At 39.7% G+C, this 19421-nt stretch overlaps 2 protein-coding genes across 12 annotated transcripts in view; both read right to left on the reverse strand.

The window, feature by feature from the left end:
* Positions 1-1189: 1189 nt before the first annotated feature.
* Positions 1190-8327, reverse strand: LOC107995707 (uncharacterized). 2 transcript variants are annotated; one of them, XM_062082115.1, is made up of 6 exons: positions 4567-8327; positions 2805-2929; positions 2451-2663; positions 1626-1761; positions 1420-1549; positions 1190-1342 (listed from the first exon to the last, which is right to left on the reverse strand). In XM_062082115.1, exons 1-6 carry the CDS (start codon positions 4864-4866, stop codon positions 1257-1259), a joined length of 990 nt encoding a protein of 329 aa, XP_061938099.1. In that variant the 5' UTR covers positions 4867-8327; the 3' UTR covers positions 1190-1256. The 2 variants fall into 2 exon arrangements, with proteins under 2 accessions (XP_061938099.1, XP_061938098.1); XM_062082114.1 differs by having other exon boundaries at positions 2439-2663.
* Positions 8328-11204: 2877 nt separating this feature from the next.
* Positions 11205-19421, reverse strand: part of LOC107995857 (catenin delta-2) — a 39301-nt gene continuing 31084 nt past the window's right edge. For 5 of the 10 annotated variants that reach the window (XM_062082105.1, XM_062082103.1, XM_062082099.1 and 2 more), the window contains 6 exons: positions 18921-19308; positions 16391-16707; positions 15186-15489; positions 14958-15096; positions 14594-14705; positions 11205-11996 (listed from right to left, as the gene is read on the reverse strand). In XM_062082105.1, the coding sequence (XP_061938089.1) occupies positions 11745-11996; positions 14594-14705; positions 14958-15096; positions 15186-15489; positions 16391-16707; positions 18921-19308 (1512 nt within the window). In that variant the 3' untranslated portion in view covers positions 11205-11744. Of the gene's footprint in view, positions 11997-14593; positions 14718-14957; positions 15097-15185; positions 15490-16390; positions 16708-17507; positions 17526-18920; positions 19309-19421 lie in introns of all 10 variants that reach the window. The other 5 variants (XM_062082104.1, XM_062082101.1, XM_062082098.1 and 2 more) reach the window with 3 other exon arrangements.

A 19421-nucleotide genomic window follows, 5' to 3' on the forward strand; every position in this document is an offset into this window, starting at 1 on the left:
TTGAATATTTAAATCTCTCTCTCAATTGAAGAGATTCAAGTTTCCACTCAGATCTCAATATTAACCGGCTACTTCGACTCTTCGAAATCTACGCGATACACGCGAATTACGTAATCCGCCCACGCAAAGGCTACAAGCTATTCAAACCACGGCACAAAGAATAAAAAAGCCGTAAATACAGCATCGTGTATATATATGTATATCTTTCTTTCTCGAGCTTTTTTCGCCGATGATCAATATCTAAAATTTTTGTTACAATTAATACAATATCCTCGTTATCTTCTTCGACCGAAAATAAAAATAAAAAAAGAAAAAAAAAGAAGGAAAAAGACTCTTTCAAAAAATTCGCTTGTAACGACATCGTCCCAATTAACCCGATCGAACATAATCGAACGATTTTCTATTGTCCACTCGAAGACAAACAAACGTTGCCCGCAATTGGATCGCCAGCTTGGGCCAATTACCCCAGCCGATAATAAGCCTGGACTCCAGACAGACACCTAAATGTTCGGGGCCCCCGTGAATTGGCGAGGACGGTGAAAAAGGAAACGGGACGGCACGGGCCCCTCGTGCAGATGTCCCTCGTCAACTCGCACCTGGCGGCAGGTGGTGGCTGCCGCGGGGGTTCCCTGCCTCTCCCTAATCCCCTCCCCTCCCTCCTCCTCGTGCGTTACCCGGCGCGTGTTCCAACAACCGCCGCCCTCTCCTCTCGAGGAAACCGATCAACTGCCCGCCTCGATGGAATCCTCGGCTCTGTTATTGTGGATTACGGGATTGGTCAAAGGTCGAATCTTTCCACGTGTTATTCCTTCTACGTTGCCAACATACACGCGATAGCGGTATGTAATACGAAAAATGGTTCGAAAAATGTATTTCATTTACGAGACTATCTACGGTATAGTTTTAACAGCTTACTCGTATATATTAAGAAGGAGTAAGAGTTTTTATGTTGCTACGTCGATACGTCAGAGTTCTGCGCGAATGCCAAGTCAAAGATACACTGCTTGTTTTGGATCGATATACGCGACGAATAGGAGTTTTCCTTCCAAAACGTTTCTTTCCTAATAGCGAATTGTAGACGAATTTTAAATTCTTTCTTCAAAGTAGATGCGAGTATTATGTATATTAGAATTACACAGGATTGTGGATGGAAATTAAATTTCTGGATCGAAGGTATCGTCGATGAGAGTGAAGGGAAAATATCTTTATTTATTGATACGTTTGGAGGAGACGCGTGGCACGATCGTCTCGCTGTTTCAATCGTACTCCGCACCGATGGTGATGCTCATCTCTTCGGACACGATTACCGTCTGATGGTACCAGCGGTTCGTGTCGAGGACAACTGTTCGCGGAGAAGAAAATTGAGCGAGAATTAAAAGGAGCTGGCGCTCGATCGAGCATGTAACGGAATTGTCTTACTTATTTCACCGGGATGCACAACCACTTCCAATCTCTTGCAAGCATAATGACACTCCCTGGGAGGGTCGAGGATCCACAATTTCTCGCCCTTGATCTGCGCCTGCCACGAGGGGTGTTCCACGTCGTCGACCTGGAAGAAATAATACATCGATGCACCGTCGATAAAACTCGATACGCATGCGCGAAACGCATGCATTGCCACCCACGTGCATAGGGGCCCCATATCCGTGGCTCCCCATAAAAATCCAATCGGTCTTCTCCGTCTCCGCCGTGGCTGGAAGAAAATAGGGCCTCTGGTAATGTTGCCTGAGCAAACTGCCGATTTCCTCGTCGCAATTGCTCCTGCAAATTTCCAATGTAATTATATGGAGATTACGAAAAAAGAAAGGTAGGGGAGAGATACATTGAGACGAAAATTATCGACGAGGAATATTTATAATATAAATACGAATTCGAGTTTCTGGATAATTCGATAATTAATCCGAAATTGGGGAAAAATATTAACGAAATATTAACGGACGAGTTCGGATTAAAATAAAAAAAATAGCAACGCGCAGAATTCGAGTTTGCAGGAAAATACAATGAAAAATAACAAAGAAATAGCGAATTCGAGTTTCTGGATAATTCGATAATAAATTACAATTAATTGCGTAAAGAATGAAATGAATGAAACGAGTTTCGCATTTAAAAAAAGAAAAAAAACACGGATAGACACGAATTCGAGTTTCTAGGTAATTGTTTCAATGAATACGCGGGATACACGGGAGCTGTATAGAGGTTGTCGGTAAGCTCGTTAGCCGGATTGTGCGCATACGTGCGAGTTTTCGAAGCTCCAAAACTGCCGCGTTCACGGGCGCCTATTCCTCTCGCCATTCTCCTATATTTTCCCATTTCTTTTTCGACGTCCTTTAAAAATCTAATCCAATCCTATTATTAATTATCTCTTGCCGGGGAAAGTGGAGGGGAGGGGGAACCTCTACGAAGTCCTTCCCCCTCCCTAACGGTATACGCTCACTTACCAGCCAACGTACCAAGGCTCCGTCCCCTTCTCCAACAGGGATCGGCCGGCGCTCATCTCGAACACCTCCCTCAGACTCTTGAACTCGGTTCTGTACGGGAAAAATTGGCAATTCCCGTCCACGCCCTCGTACAACGACTTGAAGAACGGAAACGAGAATACCTCCGTCGCGGTCCAGTTAATAGCCGCGTCCACGACCACTACAGGCCGCCCCGAATAAGCGTATCTACCCCCACCCCCAAAAGAGAAAGAGAGAGAAAAAGAAAGAGAGGAATAGAGAAAAGCGTGGAGGGAAGAAAGAGAATTTTGGAAAAATTCTAGAATAAGATTATATATAAAATCGGAGGAGAAGTGGTAATAGTACTACCGTTCCTCGAAAATGGATGGATCCACGTCGAATATCCTGTCCACCTGTTCAACGCCTGTGCAGATCGAGCAATCCTCGGCCGGCCGAAATATTTTCTGCGTGAAAGGGGGCAGCTCGGCCAAACACTTGACAAAAATTTCAATTTCTACCCTTAATTTTAAGTTCTACTCTTGAAAAGGAAAGAGAGGGAGGGAAAGAAACTGTCGCTATTAAATTTTATTAATCTCGCTGATATACTGTTCCAAAAAAAAAAAAAAGAAGAGAAAAGAGGGGGAAAAGAAGAAACTATCGCTGTTTTATTAATCTTTTTATTCCAAAAAAAAAATAAAGAAAGAAAGAGAAGGGGAAAGGAAGAAACTACTACTATTTTATTAATCTCACTGTTCCAAAAAAAAAAAAATAAAGAAAGAAAGAGAGGGGGAAAGGAAGAAACTGCTATTATTAAATTTTATTAATCTATCTGTTATACTGTTCCAAAAAAAAAAAAATAAAGAAAGAAAGAGAGGGGGAAAGGAAGAAACTACCACTATTTGATTAATCTCACTATTATACTGTTCCAGAAAAAATAAAAAAGAAGAGAAAAAAGGCAGAAAGAAAAAATTACCACTATTTTATTAATCTCTCTATTCCAAAAAAAAAAAAAATAAAAAGAGAAAGAGAGGGGAAAAGAAAGAAACTGATATTATTAAATTTTATTAATCTCTCTGTTGTACTGTTCTAAAAAAAAAAAAAAAGAAAGAGAGGGGGAAAGGAAGAAACTACCACTATTTGATTAATCTCACTATTATACTGTTCCAGAAAAAATAAAAAAGAAGAGAAAAACTACCACTATTTGATTAATCTCACTATTATACTGTTCCAGAAAAAATAAAAAAGAAGAGAAAAAAGGCAGAAAGAAAAAATTACCACTATTTGACTCTCACTATTATACTGTTCCAGAAAAAATAAAAAAGAAGAGAAAAAAGGCAGAAAGAAAAAATTACCACTATTTTATTAATCTCTCTATTATACTGTTCCAGAAAAATAAAAAGAAGAGAAAAAGGTAGAAAAAAACTACCACTATTTTATTAATCTCTCTATTCCAAAAAAAAAAAAAAATAAAAAGAGAAAGAGAGGGGAAAAGAAAGAAACTGATATTATTAAATTTTATTAATCTCTCTGTTGTACTGTTCTAAAAAAAAAAAAAAAGAAAAAAGAAAAAAAAGGGGGAAGAAAGAAACTGTCACTATTTTATTAATGTGTTCCAAAAAAAAAATAAAGAAAAGAAGAGAGGAGGAAAGAAAGAAACTGCTATTATTAAGTTTTATTAATCTCTCTGTTATACTGTTCTAAAAACAAAAAATAAAGAATTAATTAATATATAAATAAAGAATTAATTAATAAATTAATAAAAAAATAAAGAAATAAAGAGGGGGGAAAGGAAAAAACTACTACTATTTTATTAATCTCACTGTTATACTGTGCCAAAAAAAAAGAAAAAAAAGGAGGAAGGAAGAAACTACCACTATTTTATTAATCTCACTGTTCCAAAAAAAAAAAAAAATAATAATAAAGAAAGAAAGAGAGGGGAAAAGGAAGAAACAGCTATTATTAAATTTTATTAATCTCTCTTATACTTATACTGTTCCAAAAAAAAAAAAGAAAGAAGAGAAAAAAAGGGGGAAGAAAGAAACTACCACTATTTGATTAATCTCTCTGTTCCAAAAAAAAAAAGAAAGAAAGAAAGAAAGAGAAAAAGAGGGGGGGGAAGATTAAATCTCACCTTGTGTTGACGCGCGGCTTGCCCGTAATTCCACGCCGATCGTGCGAGGATCGAAGCGAGGATCGAAGCGAGGATCCACAGGTGTCTGCCGCCCGTCGTTGGGAGGAGTGGGGGGAGGAGGAGGCGGCTCGACCGAGCGCGTTTCGTGGAGCGCGCGAGCAGCCGCCGCGCCCGAAAATATTTGACGGGGCGGTCGGCCAGGCCGCTCGTTCCCTCGATCCTCTCGATCACGGAGGCAAGCTCCTTCCTCGCGTGCTCGAGATCCCGTGATCTTTCTCGAGACGCGTCGTCCATCGTCATGCCGAACACCCTCTCCCTCCCTCCTTCCCTCTTCTCCAAATCCCTCTCTCTCTCTCTCTCTCTCTCTGGAATCCGTCGTTGGAAACAATCGACCGCTTTTATCCACTTCCACCGAACTTATTACTTATTATTTTCTTCCTTTTCTCCCGGGGGACGAAATTTTCCAAAAGGGGGAGAGCGGAGAGCGGTCCTGATCGAAGTCGGAGCGCAACTGTGCTCCGATCGGGTTGCTCCTTTCGCACCGGGTTCCGCGCACGCAAAGGGGGGAAAAAAGGACACGGTTGCGCGCCACGCGATGGGACGATGCGAGCGGGGGTGTGAAACGAACGAGAATCCAAGGGGATCGATCGAGAACGGGATCGAAACTGCGCTGGAGAGGTATAATTTCTTCGGATACGACGAGTGGGAGAGAAGAGGAAGAGCGTGGGGAGAGAAAGGATCGATGAAAATCATTTAATAGGTGGAAGAAAAATTGATAAGCTGGAAAATGGATATTCTCCCTATTTTGCGGAGTGTGATTGAATACACTGAAAAAAAAGGAAGGAGGAGAAAGGACAACCTCCGTGCGCGCGCGCGCGTTCCTTATCGCTGGTGGAGCAGGTGGCTCGTGGTCACCGAGCCGTGAGAATTTCCTTGTTAAAATACAATCATCGAGCCCCAATCCACTTTTATCGCTCGCCCAGGTTCGATCAATTTTTCCAGAGAAATGCACATTTTCTAAAAAAAAAATATTCTCCAATTGTCTAACGATTCTTTCCAAGGTTCGAGTTTCGAAGAAGTTTCGAGGTGAAGAAATAGAAAAAGAGAAAAAAAAAAAATGATGGAAATGGAAAACGTAATTGGCAGAGGAGAGAGGGAAGGGCGATTGACAATCTGCGTTCTTCGTTTAACGATTATCCCACGCGCTTCCAGTCGACGTCAGCTCGACTTCCCTTCCCCCTCTCCTCCCGCGCTAACCGTTTCGAGAGTCGAGTTACGGTTAATTCGCTTAACCGTAATTCGAAAGAACGGACGGATGAAAAAAAGAATTGTACCTTTTTATTTTTAAAACAAAATCTGATTTTAAACAAGAAAATATGTAAGAGAAACATATTCTTCATCCTCTCTTTTTCCGTGTTTCGACGATGGAATATCCTTTTTTGTATACACATATGTGTATATATATATATATATGTGTGTGTTTGAGGGATAGTAAAATATGTAGGGCAGTTTGGTTTCAGCGCAATTAAATTCTTTAATTGTTGTCAGTCGGGTTCGAAATACACTAGTCGATCCTTTTTTTTTTATTAATTATTGTATATACTGTGGTACTCCTCCGATATAAATAATACGACGTCGATAAAATAATGACAATATGTTTGCTCTTCGTCTTCCCCCTCCGTCTTAACAAATTATATATATATATGTATATATATATATATATTATATGTATGTATATATATATATATATTATATATATAATATATATATATATATTTTATATATATATATATCTACTTCATTTAGTAATTGTTTGTCGTCGATAAATTGCGTAAAACACGTACGAGATAAATAAAAAACGGCGATGAAGGTGATACAATGATCGTGAACGATGAAAATCCCCACCGCGGTTTCTCTCAAGGGAGGGGGTTCGGGCGTGCGGGCGGAGAAGCCTTCGAGGAAGGAAAATTACTCGTCGAAAAAAATATTTCAACGACTTCTTTTTTTTTTTCGAAAAATATCGAACGAGATAATAAAAAGAAATTGAAAAAAAATATTATACGATTTTTTTTTCTTTGGAGAAAAGAAAAAGAAAGGAAGGAAGGGAGGAATTAAGAGTATCCAAAGGCTCTCCCCCACCCCCTCCCTCACGTCGGACTACAACTTTTTAATAATAATTAATACTAAATGTGGTGTGGTGAAACTCCTCTAATACATCTAGAATGCACATCCATGCTTATTTAAATGCATTATCCTTTAATTTAAATACGTATGCAGCACTGTAGTGTAGCCTAGTAGTCTTTTTTTTACTTTTATTTTATTATTTTCTTTTTTTTTATCCTTTTTCTATTATTCCTCTATGCACGTGCTCTCTCTCTCTCTCTCTCTCTCGCTCACTTACGCTCTTCTCCTCTTTCTCTCCCACTCTTTCTTGCTGTTACGCGTTGCACGTATGCATATGTGTATGTGTATTATACGTGTATATGTATGCGTAGTGTTATGTAACGTGATACATGAGATACGTGAAAACTTCTTTCTCTCTCTTGTCTATCTCCCCTCTTTTTTTCCCTTTCGTGTCTCGTCCATTTTCTTCTCCTCTTCCTTCTTCTTCTTCTTCTTTTTCTTCTCCTTCTCCCTCGGTGATTTGAAAGATTGGAAAATTTCCTTCCGTTTTGCTGCTCGTACGAGGTGAAACCAACGACGAGTCTCGCCAGTCGATCGCGTATGGGTGCGCGTGGAATTTCCCTCCTCGTTCCTTCTCTTTCTCTCTCTCTCTCTCTCTCTCTCTCTCTCTCTCTCTCTCTCTCTCTCTCTCTTCCTTCCTTCCTTCCTTTTCGAGGTTCTTGAGATTGTTGATGGAGCGGTCTTGATGGAGTCACTCGAGTTTTTTTTTTCGTTTGTTTACTGCGCTATCAGTCTTCTTCCGAGTGATCGGTGGCGATGATCGCGGTGAAGGGTGAATCTGGGATCTTCGCCCGGCGCAGAACCGAAGATCGATCGGAATTTTTTTTAGAAGCAGCCTCTTTTTCCCCAAAGAAATGTTTCAAAACGTGGTTGCGTTAAAAAGAAATCCTTATTTCGATTCGATAGAAATTTTCTTCTCCTCGATTCGGATCGATTTAGGGGGTAATAATTTTTTTTTTAAATCGAACAGGATCGAGATCGATCTCCGCGATCTGCGCCACGAGAAAGCGGCAAATGCAGGAGCAGCCGTTCGCGGGAAGGACGGCTCCTTTAGGCCGGCGAGAATCGTGTAAAAAACGATGTAAAAATCGCTAGTAAAATCGCGACGTGGTCGCGTTTAAAAAATTCCGGACGCTCTTTTTTCGTTTTTTTTTTTTTCTTCTTCTTTTGCACTTTCCTCCCTCCCTCCTGTCGATCGAAGGCCGAACAACAATAGCCAGCCATGTCTGGAAACTTGGCTCTCCTCTCGAAAGAGGATTATATGGAAATTTTGAAAGAAAGAAAAATTTCGATAATGCATGGTGAAATTTCTTTAAAACTTGGCTATTGGGCAAGTTTTAAAGAAAAATCAATTTTACTTTTAAATCAATCGATTTCGAGTTTCGATTCGAGATATAAAATACGAAGATATAAAATTCGATTTTGAAACAAGCGATATTTAAAAATTTTCAAATTTCAAACGATTCAAGATTTCACTCGGTCCGGCCCAAGTTTCCCCTTGCAAAAATGCTAATTTTCAAGTTGGTCAGCCTTCGGGTCTTCCTACCTTGCGACATTTTCTTTGAACGAATTTTTCTTTTTTTTTTTCTTTTTTTCATTTTTTTTTCTTCTTCTTCTGCGAGCGTGTCACTCCACAGACTACTTTTACAAAAACCTTCCACTAATTTTCTCTTTCTCTCTCTCTCTTTCTCACACACATTCACTCTCTCCCTCTCGCGCTCATTAATCCTCGTAGAAAATTAGAAACGCTGGTGAAAACAATAAAAAAGCGGATATCAAAAATCTTCGTTTCGTTCGTGTAAATCGTGGTGGCTCCTCCGATCTCCCTCCACCTACCCAACGAATCTTTCGACGAACGTCGCTGATCTCGATCAATTTCATACGATTTCGATCCCATTCTTGTCATTTTTCAAAAGAAAAAAGAAAAAAAAAAAAACTAAATTTCACTCGATTCCGTCCAATTCAGATGTTTTTCAAACGAATTTCGAATTCGGAGATATACGTTGAAGATTCGAAGAAGGTGGAAGAGGGGGGCGAGGATCGGAGCCGCGCGTGTCACGTTGAGCGGAATGGTCCAAGAGGCGCCCTCTAAGAGGCGAATTGGCGCGCCGAAGGATCTGGTAACAGGATCCGTACGATAAGCTCGAAATTTTATTCGTCTCTCTTCGAGGCGCGAAATTTTTCTTTTTTTTTTTTTTATTCTTCACAACTCGAAGCACGCCCTCGTTCCTGCTCAAGATTCGTTACGAATCGTCGCGATGAAACACCGCCTCGTATGTGTATATATATACGTGTCGCAACGACATATATATACGTCTCGCCTGATCGTGATATACGTTGTAACAGCGATGTTAAAACGGTGGCGTTGCGAAAGGGAGCAGAAACGATCGCGCGATTAGCTCGCTTCGATTCCTCCTCGAGGAGGGTCGATCGATCGATTACTCGCTATCGAGAGTATTACCTGGCGAAATACAGCTTTCCGCTTCTTGCTTCTCGTCTACGATCGTATGTTCCGATTATTTCCGATTATTCGATCTCGTCTTTCGTTCGATCTCGTGAAATTCTGCATTGAACACGCGGGAAGATGAATATATATATATTTTATATATATATATATATATATATATATGTACAAAATACGGGATAAAATGGACGACTACATATTGATGACAAAGATCGAGGAGATAGAGGATAAACGACGATTTGAATTTGGACCGGTTATACAGCGAGACGACGATCGACGGGATCGATCGAATTATTTTTCTTTTCTTATCTTTCTCTCTCTCTCTCTCTTTCAATTTTAAATCGATCGTGACCGCCAAGAAGCGGTTTATATCATACTTTTTCTTCTAACATATGTTTGTGTGTGTTGTGTGTACGTATGTGTGTGTATATATATATATATAGATCTGTGTATAATTCTGAATTCGACGAAAGTGAATTATCAATGCATAATAATTCTTTTAACGCCCTTCGCGCGTTGGTGTTATACCTTCTCTCTCTCTCTCTCTCTCTCTCTCTCTCTCTCTCTCTCTCTCTCTCTCTCTCTCTCTCTCTCTCTCTCTCTCTGACTATTATATAATCGTTAATCGCGAACACACTCGATTTTTCTTTTCTTTTCTTTTTATTCTCTTTCAACTGTCGTAATAATATTATTTAAGAAATAGAACAAGGATATATTTATTTGTATATATATAATATATATGTATATATATCTATATATATATATAATATGTATATCGGCTATCAATAATGTCATCTCTGTCAAACATTCTGATAACATTGAACATCACATTATTCCCACTTTATCTGTTCTTTATACTTTCGTTAAACCCCCTCTTTACTCGATCCTCCATCCTTTTTTCTCATTTTCTCTTTCTCTCTCTCTCTCTCTCTTTCCTATTTCGAATCATTTTTATCGCGATATTCTAGAATATGAAGAAGTATAATAACAGCGAAGAACCATAAAAAATTCTCTTTCCTCTTTGCTCATTTTGCTTCTTATCTTTCTTATCTTTCCATCTTATTCCTCGAGAATAAATGCAGACTTTTTTTTAAGATACTTTTTCTTTCTTCTCTCTCTATTCTCTTTTTCTTACGTTACTACGTTCGCGAGTGGACAGTTTTTTTTTTATATACGGGCAGGCAGACAAAAGTATCAGAATGGTAGCTTGCACACACTTTCTCTCTCTCTCACACACACACATCCATTTTCCATTTTCTTCTTCTTCTTCTCCTTCTTTTGTTTCTCGTTTCCGTTTTCATGCATCCTCTCTCTCTCTTTCTCTCACTCTTGCGCACGCACTCAATTCGGGAAAAAAAATGGGAGAAAAGAAAAAAAATAAAAAGTGCAGCTCGCAAATATTCGAAACATCCTCGTGTAACATGCCACACCCACAGCCTCAGAAGTTTACGTAATACAATAATAATAATAATATAATAATAATAATAATAATAATAAGTAATCGATACGCTGTCTAATCGTGTGTCTATGATCGTGGTGTACCGTGGTGTACGGTATATCGTATAATATATCTCTATATATATATATATATAATATATTTATATATTCATTCATTTTTATACCCTTCCTGTATTTATAACAGCGGCAACATCGCCGCGTCGTACTCGATGATATTAATAATAATAATAATAAAAATAATAATAATAATGATAATAATAATAATAATAATAATGATAATAATTATAATAATAATAATAATACCGCCTACTTATTCTTAATAGTAATTTTAACGGCCGCAGGGGATTCAGTATCTTATCCCGTTATCTTGACCGTTGTTAAAATATACATATACATGTGTCTGTGTGTGTGTATGTGTATGTATGTATATATATATAATACTTATATTTATATATATATATTTAGTATATATTAATTTAGAATTGTGCAATGAAGGTTTAGAGCCATTGGTGCGACTACTGCTGCGGATGTGGTCGGACAAGTCGCTGTTTTTTTCTTTTTTTTTTTTCCCTTTTCGTTCCTCACTAATGTTCATCTACTATACATCAATATAATAACATGGGGGTGCGGAGTGCGATTTCTTTTTTTTTTTTTTCCTTTTTTCTTCTTTTCCTATAGAAAAACAAATTTCTATATTCCCGTCTCTCTATTGTTCTTTCCCAAAGAAAGAATATAATATAATACGCCTCGAGCAGATATACTCGACGACCCAAAAATCTCCCCTTCCTTCAACACCTCTCTTCTTCCTCTTCTCCTCCTTCTTCCTCGATAAGGAAACTAACCCGGACAAAGAAGAGAAAACTCTTAATTAATAATAAAACTCGTCCATGCTCAATGCCCTCTCTATCATCCAATCCCTCCAATACTCTCCCCCCCCTCTTCGTCGGAGACGAAAGCAGCAGAGAGTCCTCCTCTAATTCTCCCCCCTGGGGGGTGGGGGGGAAACGTTGTTCCGATTCTGAGGCAGCCTCGAGGGAGGGATCCTGGCGGTTGGATCCTGGACAAGGGCCTGTTATACCCAGGAGTCGCCCGCGGAGGCGGCCGTCGAGTTGGGTGGCACGTTCACCGTCGCTGTGGCGGCCGAGCCGTCGGGGACGCCCACGCCGTCGGCCACCCACTGGCCGGTCGCGGGCACATTGGGCGCCACCCCCGAGCCGACCACCGGCCCCTGACCCTGCGCCTGGCCCACCCCCAGCTCATACTGCCGCTTCTTTTTCTTCTCCAAGTTAACTTGCGCGTAGAGCGGCTCACCGGGTTTCGGTTGCTGCAACACACACACAAGCCAACGGTTAGTTTAGAGCCCTGGCTCGGAGGGTAGCCGGGGGTGGATCGGTCGGGGGTGGGCCGCTCTTCGAGACGATCGGGCCCGGTTCTTTTTTCTCTCGTTTTTTTCTACTCGGTTCCTGTGCTCTTTTCCTCTTTTTTCTTTTTTTAATTTTTTTTAAATTTGCCGTAGGAAAGGTAAGGAAGGCTACCGCTATTCCTACAATCGTATCTTTTTATTTATTTATTTATTTTTGGAATATATATTATATATATAGGAATTTTAATAATCATTTACTTACTTTTGTATGTAATTTTATATTTATACAAGGATGGGTGAAATTTGAGTTTGATTAAAAAAAAAGAAGGGGGGGGAAGGTTAAGATGTGATCTCTGGAAGAATTTGAAAAATTATGAAACGATAAGACAAATTCCATCGTTGATCAATGAGATTTTGTATAATAAAAAAAAAAAAGAAAAGAAAAAAGAAAAATACTATTGAACTAGTTGTACATACCAATGAATCAAATTGATGGGATACTGTCAGATACTCTTTTATTATTATTATGCTCGGTTAATTTGGATATAAATAGATTATAAATAAGTTCGTGCAATAGTCAACGTGTCAACTATAAACCATGCTTCGACGTAGTGCGTCTACCTCTTCTCTCGATACGATGAAAGTCGCTTAATGAGTATGTGTCTGTCTGTCTATGCGCGTTTGTATATTATCCAAGAAGAAAAAAAAAAAAGAAGAAGAAAGAATAGAATACCTCTTCCGAACGAATGTGAATCGTGAATTATATGTATATTTGTTTGTGCTTTCATTTAACTTTACCCTGCTCGTTCAAAAATTGGAAAAATCGTGATGATCGTGCGTTCTTTTTCTTTTTCTTTTCTCTTTCTCTCTCTCTCTCTTTCTCTCTCTAATATTACTCTTACCGTATAGACTCTGAATTAATCATAGATTAATCAGTAGAAATTAACTCCACTACAGAACTTGTCGATAATGGAACGATATATATATATACGTATACTGTCACACTACCGTTCTAACCTCAATTAGGTAGCGGTCATCATCAGCCTTCTTCTATCCTCTGATCAGATCAGACTGGCAAGGATTATCGAATTTTGGAAAAAAATTAGATTTTTCGTTCAATTCGGCTCGATGCGCTTCCTAATCGATACTGGCAAATCGATACTTGGTCCTGCAACAACTAACCTCTTATACAATCGTGTAATAGAATCATGCGAGACACACTTCCGACGCTTCAACTTCCATATGTATAACTTCTATATATATCAAAATTCTATATATATCCAAAAATTTCCTCGTTACAATTCGCAAGCAATCCCATGACGAATGAATATTTGTAACGAACGATTCGAAGAGGCATTCACAAACGAAACGACATCTATCGATTGAGCGTATACGCTCTCCTCCTCTCGGTTTTTGCAACAGCAAAATAGTATTTCATTATGCGCGTTCGTTATTTTTCGCACAATGACAAATCCTCGGTGTTTCGCGTCGATAACGACGAGATCTGTCCGCGTATTACGTAATCGATCGATTATTTATATGTAAAAAAAAAATGTAGATACTCGATAATCTCATGGACTGTTTTAACACGACCGCTTAATACGATCCATTCCTCTCTCTCTCTTTCACTCTGCGCACATATACCACTCTTTCACACTTTCTCTTTCTCTCTCTTTCACTCTCTCTGTTAATACTGGTGTAATACTTCTCTATACGAATAATGCGGCTTCCGTGTAACCGTGAAACGCGATGAGATATAATTGGTACTCGTTAATTGACTTAGTTTATATACGTTAAGTAACTGTTCTCTGCCTCTCTCTCATTCTCTCTCTCTCTCTCTCTCTTAATTCATTTCGTATCACAACTGCGCATATATACCATACATTGTCGCTCCTTCTTCATTCATTTTTTCCGCTACGATCATTTTTTTATCCTTCCTCTTCCCTGTCGATATCCGATAAATATAACAGCGATCAATTGTTGGCAGGGCGCGATAATTATCATTCGCTCAACGATTATCCTTAATCCGGCGATCAATTGTTGGCAGGGAAATGATGCCATCACTTTCCTCTGCTCGTGCGAATACGGTAATGGTAAAAATGGTACATTTGAAAAAGAATCAAAGAAAAAAAGAAACAAGAAAATTTAACGTGGTGTACAATGAGAAATAAGATTCGATTCCTAAGAGAGTTGAAAAAAATTAAATTAAGAATCTGTCTTGATCGTTGAATCCGTTAAAAATATAAATAACGGCGAGTTTATCGACTGAGAGACATTTTTACCGATCGATCTGTACTTTCGTCTTACGAAGCTCGTCGTTTTATCTCTTCTCTGGACATTTTTTTTCTTTTTCTTTTTTTTTTTTTTTTTTATCAATCGCTTGCCAACTCAAATCCTGCGAATCGAACGAACAGCGAGTAACGAGAGTGAAACGAAATGCAGCGAGATATCTCTTGCTACGTCTCCGTTCACGTTTTGCCAGAAACGTGCCTCCCCTTTCGGACGTGACACGGCCAAATTGTTCGTCACATTCGATACCATTAGTTGTTGTTACTTACAGGCTGATAAATGGTAGGTCGACCAACATTATTCGAATTCATGTTCGCTCTCTGGATCGTTCTGTCCTCGTATCTGGTGCTCCCTTGACTCGCCATCGGTCGATTCAGCGTGCTACAATCATAGCTAAATTTAACGCAGGGTCGAGAAAGTTCGGGAATCCTATACGGGTGTGGACTCCGCTCAAAAAGAAGAAAATTTTTCTATCCAACAAACGTAAAGAGAGTAAATGGGAGAAGCATATACTTAAAAGTTAAGAGCGCGGAGTCCAGGAACGGAAACGACAAAAATAAAAAATTGGTGATGGGTTTTAAGAAAAAAAATCGAAAAGATTAATTGAAATCTTTGAATCGAGATTGGGTTTACCTATTCGCGTTGTTGGGTGAATTAGGCCCTGAATTTCGCGCAGCCACCGTTTTCGTTACGAAATCTTGCTCCTTCCAACCGTGCTTCTTATAAACGTCTCTCAACTCTTGGTGCTGCCACATTGTGAACAAGACTTGTCCTAAAAATTAATACAACTTGTATATACGCTTTCTCCTCAATTTTATCTCAACGCTTGCAACAACATTTTTATTCATCCATTATCCTTGCCTGCAAATTTAAGAACACGGGGCGTGTACTTTTGGCGTTGCCTGGTGATGTTCATCAGTCTGTCGACACCCCCAGCGTCCAACAGAGATCGCGAGAACTCGGCGTTCTTCTTGATCACCTCGTTCAACGTGGCGAGGACAGCGGCGATTGTATCGTCGCTGGTTCCTTGGTCGTGCTGATTATTCCCAGAGGGTAACTTTTGAATAAGGTCGCGCATCGCGTACTTCCCTATCAGCTCCTTGTTCCGTTGATCTATCGCGAGATTCCTGAGAGCCGTGGCCACGGCGCAGACCACGCGGTCCACCTATTTCAAAACATTTTATTTTAAATCACTTGTTAACGAAATTAGTATACTTATTATTCGACAAGTCTTAATCTATAACATATATAAGGGTATCCCACAAGTTTCTTCCTAGCCAGGAACGATTTTAACTGGCTACTTTTATATTAACAGGTTTATCTATTTTTCAATGGTCCCAGAGCTCTTTTAAAACTTTTTTCCACGCCGTTCAATACGTATATAGCCAAAGAAAGCATTTGCTGCACGTTATGCTTCATTGCTTTGAAAAAGGTGATAGTGTAAATGATATTGCAGTGATGCTACGACTATTACGACCATTCGCAATTGGTTTAAGAGATTATCAAGGCCATGCTCGCTGAAAATCAGCGATGCCACCCGATCAGATTGAGATATATCGATCGATGTAAAGTTTGGGTTCCACGGTTACCGACGGAGACCGTCCTACGTGCGATTTACTTTTCCAAGAGATTCTTTCTTAAAAAGATGTTTGAATTTTGTACCAAAAATTGTTCCATCGAAAACGCGTTTGATTTAACAGATCTTCAACTGTCGCGAAGCCTGGACTTTGGAAGAAAGTTCTTTTCTCCATTCGATGGAACTGGAAAGGTATACGAGCTCCTTCCTCAAGATGAGACCATCCACTCTGCAAAATATTGATCGATCAGCTTGACAAATTGAGAGCCGCCATAACGGCTAGAATTGACTAACCAACGATTGGCAACACCGCTTCTCCCCTCTTCTCAAAGAATTATCGCAAATAAGCCCCAACAATTTTGGAAAGAGGGAATAACAACGGTTCGTATAAATCAATATAAATCAATCTTAAACAAATATCGTGAAACTTGTAAGACACACTAATATATATATATAATTCTTCCATGCTCGCTCAAAATAACTAAGCTACCTCCATCCGCAGGAGCTCCACCAAAATGGGAAGCCCTTTCTCCTTTCTCACAGCGGCTCGAATCTCGATACTGGGCTGCCAATAACAGGCTGCGAGGTTCTGAAGCGCGCCTGCCGCCGCCTCGAGGGTCTCAGGATTCGAGCATGTCTGCAACAGCTTCAGATAGGATTGGACCACCTCCGGTTGCCAGAGGAGCTCCATGCCTCTGACAGGCTCTGTTCTCGGGCTGGTCGTCGTGCGCGACGCGGTCGTCTCCTTCTGCACCGGTTGACCGTCCTTCTTCTTCTTGCTGCCCCCGAAGCAACCAAGATTCTCACCTAGGACACACACGATATTGATTTTTTCGCTTCAATTACAGGCAAGATAGGAAATAAAGAGAAATAAAAATTATCGAGTCTAAATTTGACTCGGATGGTGATAAATTGTATGGGCGTTGAACGCATGCACAATTTTATTTGGAGGAGGAGGAGGATGGAGATGGAGGGTTAAAATTAGAGGAATTATTGGAGACGATATCTTTGAATCGTTGTTGGAGAACCTTGTTCTCAAATGTAATATTGCACGCTACTTCTATCAAAACTAGCTAAGAGACAATGCCTGAAACATTTGGGCAAACAACAGCGAGGCTTGCTCGAATTGCAACAGCCAGTCAAAGGAGCAGGCGTAGATGCATAGATGCACAATTAAGGCTCAATTGTACAAGAATAATAATAATAATTTTAACGGATTAAAATCAGTAACAACGCGATAACCTGTCTTTGTTTTCCTGTTGGACGAAGACATCCATCAACAGCGTGATCAACGGAATCAATATTAGAACAATGATTGTAACATTGGTCATGTGATTGTTTGCCATAGATAGATGGATAGCGGGCCTAAGTTTCTATAAAGAGAGTTATCGGTTGTTTCGAGATAAAAAAAAAAAGAGAAGAAAAATAATAATAAAAAAAATAATAAAGAGCCAACGAAAAATCGAGTTGAAAAGCGATGCATGCACTGACAACTATTTGGATTCGTCTTGAGAGAGAGAGAGAGAGAACAAAAGAGGAATAGAAAAAGAAAAAGACAACGTAGAAAATAAATTAAAATAACGGATGGAAGTACAAGAATGTCTTACCTTGACATAAACTGTATGCTAAAAAGATTGAAACACATCTTTAATTCATGCTAAACTAGAAAGGATATAAAACTTGTTCTTTTTTTCTTTCTTTCTTTTCTTTTCTTTTGCTTTACTTTTCTTTTTTCTCTTTGCTTCTTGCCCACTAGTAAATTTTGACCTCTAGTTAGTACTTAGGGAAAAGAATATTTGCGAATATGGACAAGGATCGAGAGAAACGAGTGAGAAAATCATAACACCCAAAGGGGAAACACAAAGATCAATGTGGTTGCAGAAAGATACGTACACTAAATCGACTGTATGTGTGTGTGTGCGTATATGTGTATGCTATCGCTAATAAAGGGTTATCGGTCGTCTCGCAAAGGACATCATTACCACGAACACACCCAATTACGTATCAATCAAACGATTAAGTAAGCGATTATACTCAACAGATACGTAAGCGTTACAACGAATATTCAAGTGTACAACAAGTATTGTGATTATTTTATCATTTAAATTCGTAGAGATAAATAAATAAATATACATATATATATATATATATTTATATAGGGGGTCAGCTAATCACTACACCTTGCACGTTTCACATCCCACATTCCACGAAATCCGAAACGTGCAACATCTCGTCGTTATGCGACTTGTTTACCCGTACAATAAATGCGTTGTCAAGCGGTAATGTACGTAAATAACGCTCCGTTCCTTCCCTTCGTGTTGAAAGACTATATACGATTATATCGATCCCACTTTTCGAAGAACTAATTTTCATGGTACGACAATTTAGCCTACTTTATGGAAATACAAATGTGGCGATAATACAAAAGTAATAAGCAATCGTAATAAGTTTCGTGGCTCGATAACGAGGAAATATATATATATATATATATACATATGTATAAAAGTGGAGAACAATGCAAGAATTTAATAAGCCTCGATAAAAGTGATCTACTTATTTGTATAAGGAGCACTCTACACTCTTTCTTTCTTTTTTTTTTCAACTATCTTCTATCAACAACAACAACAACAACAATAATAATAATAATACTAAAGCGATAGATCCAACTTATACAGATACTTTATCACACAAGAAATTATCGCGTGAGAAAATCTTTGCATTGCTTTTATTTTTTTGTTTTCTGCACCACGATTCGCATTGGATTATCGTTCCTTTTCCCTTGTTGTACATCTATTGAGTAGCACGAAAGAGGTGCACACCTGCACCTCTCTTATCTCATCATCCTCCCCGGGGAAAAGAGGCCATCCGTTTATCATCAGCGCACACACAATTCGGCTACATGCGTGTTCCACCACATCATGCCCAGAGGAGGGAACCGGTGTGTTTGAACCATGGCAAAGGGGGAGGGTACACACTCGTCTCATTCCCTGAATGCAAAGGGGGGAAGGACAAGCCCTCACCTTTGGCGGGCGCGGCTACCCTGTTCTGAACGGTCGATTGGATCGGGTGTTTGTCGTAATTCGGATCCTCCACCTCCTGGCACCGATAGCTCAGGTTTCGCAGGATGCACACGCAATTCTCCACGATCTTGTTCCCGATGTTCGATTTCTCGATGGCGGATCGGACCACGTAGAGGAGGGCGTCGACCAAACCGTCGCACTCCCGCAGCTTCTTCCTCGCGTATTCGCCGGCGCTCGACACGTTTCTCAACACCCCAGATGCGTTTCTGAACACGGTCGACCAGCACGTCTCCCCGCTCGAGGAGCTCGGATCCCAGCCGCTGTGAGGGATTATTATGTTGTTCACCACCATCGTCACGCCGTCGTCGATGATGGATTTCTTCAGGTCCTGAAAGAGGGATCGTTGCGTATAGTATAGAGGTTATAATTGTTTACGATCGATTTCTTCCCTAGTTTTATTCGTCTAGTTATATATAAGTACGCCTAGGATGGAAACTTAAC

This window comes from Apis cerana, linkage group LG11 (assembly GCF_029169275.1).
Source record: "Apis cerana isolate GH-2021 linkage group LG11, AcerK_1.0, whole genome shotgun sequence".
In the NCBI taxonomy this organism is placed as follows: domain Eukaryota; kingdom Metazoa; phylum Arthropoda; class Insecta; order Hymenoptera; family Apidae; genus Apis; species Apis cerana.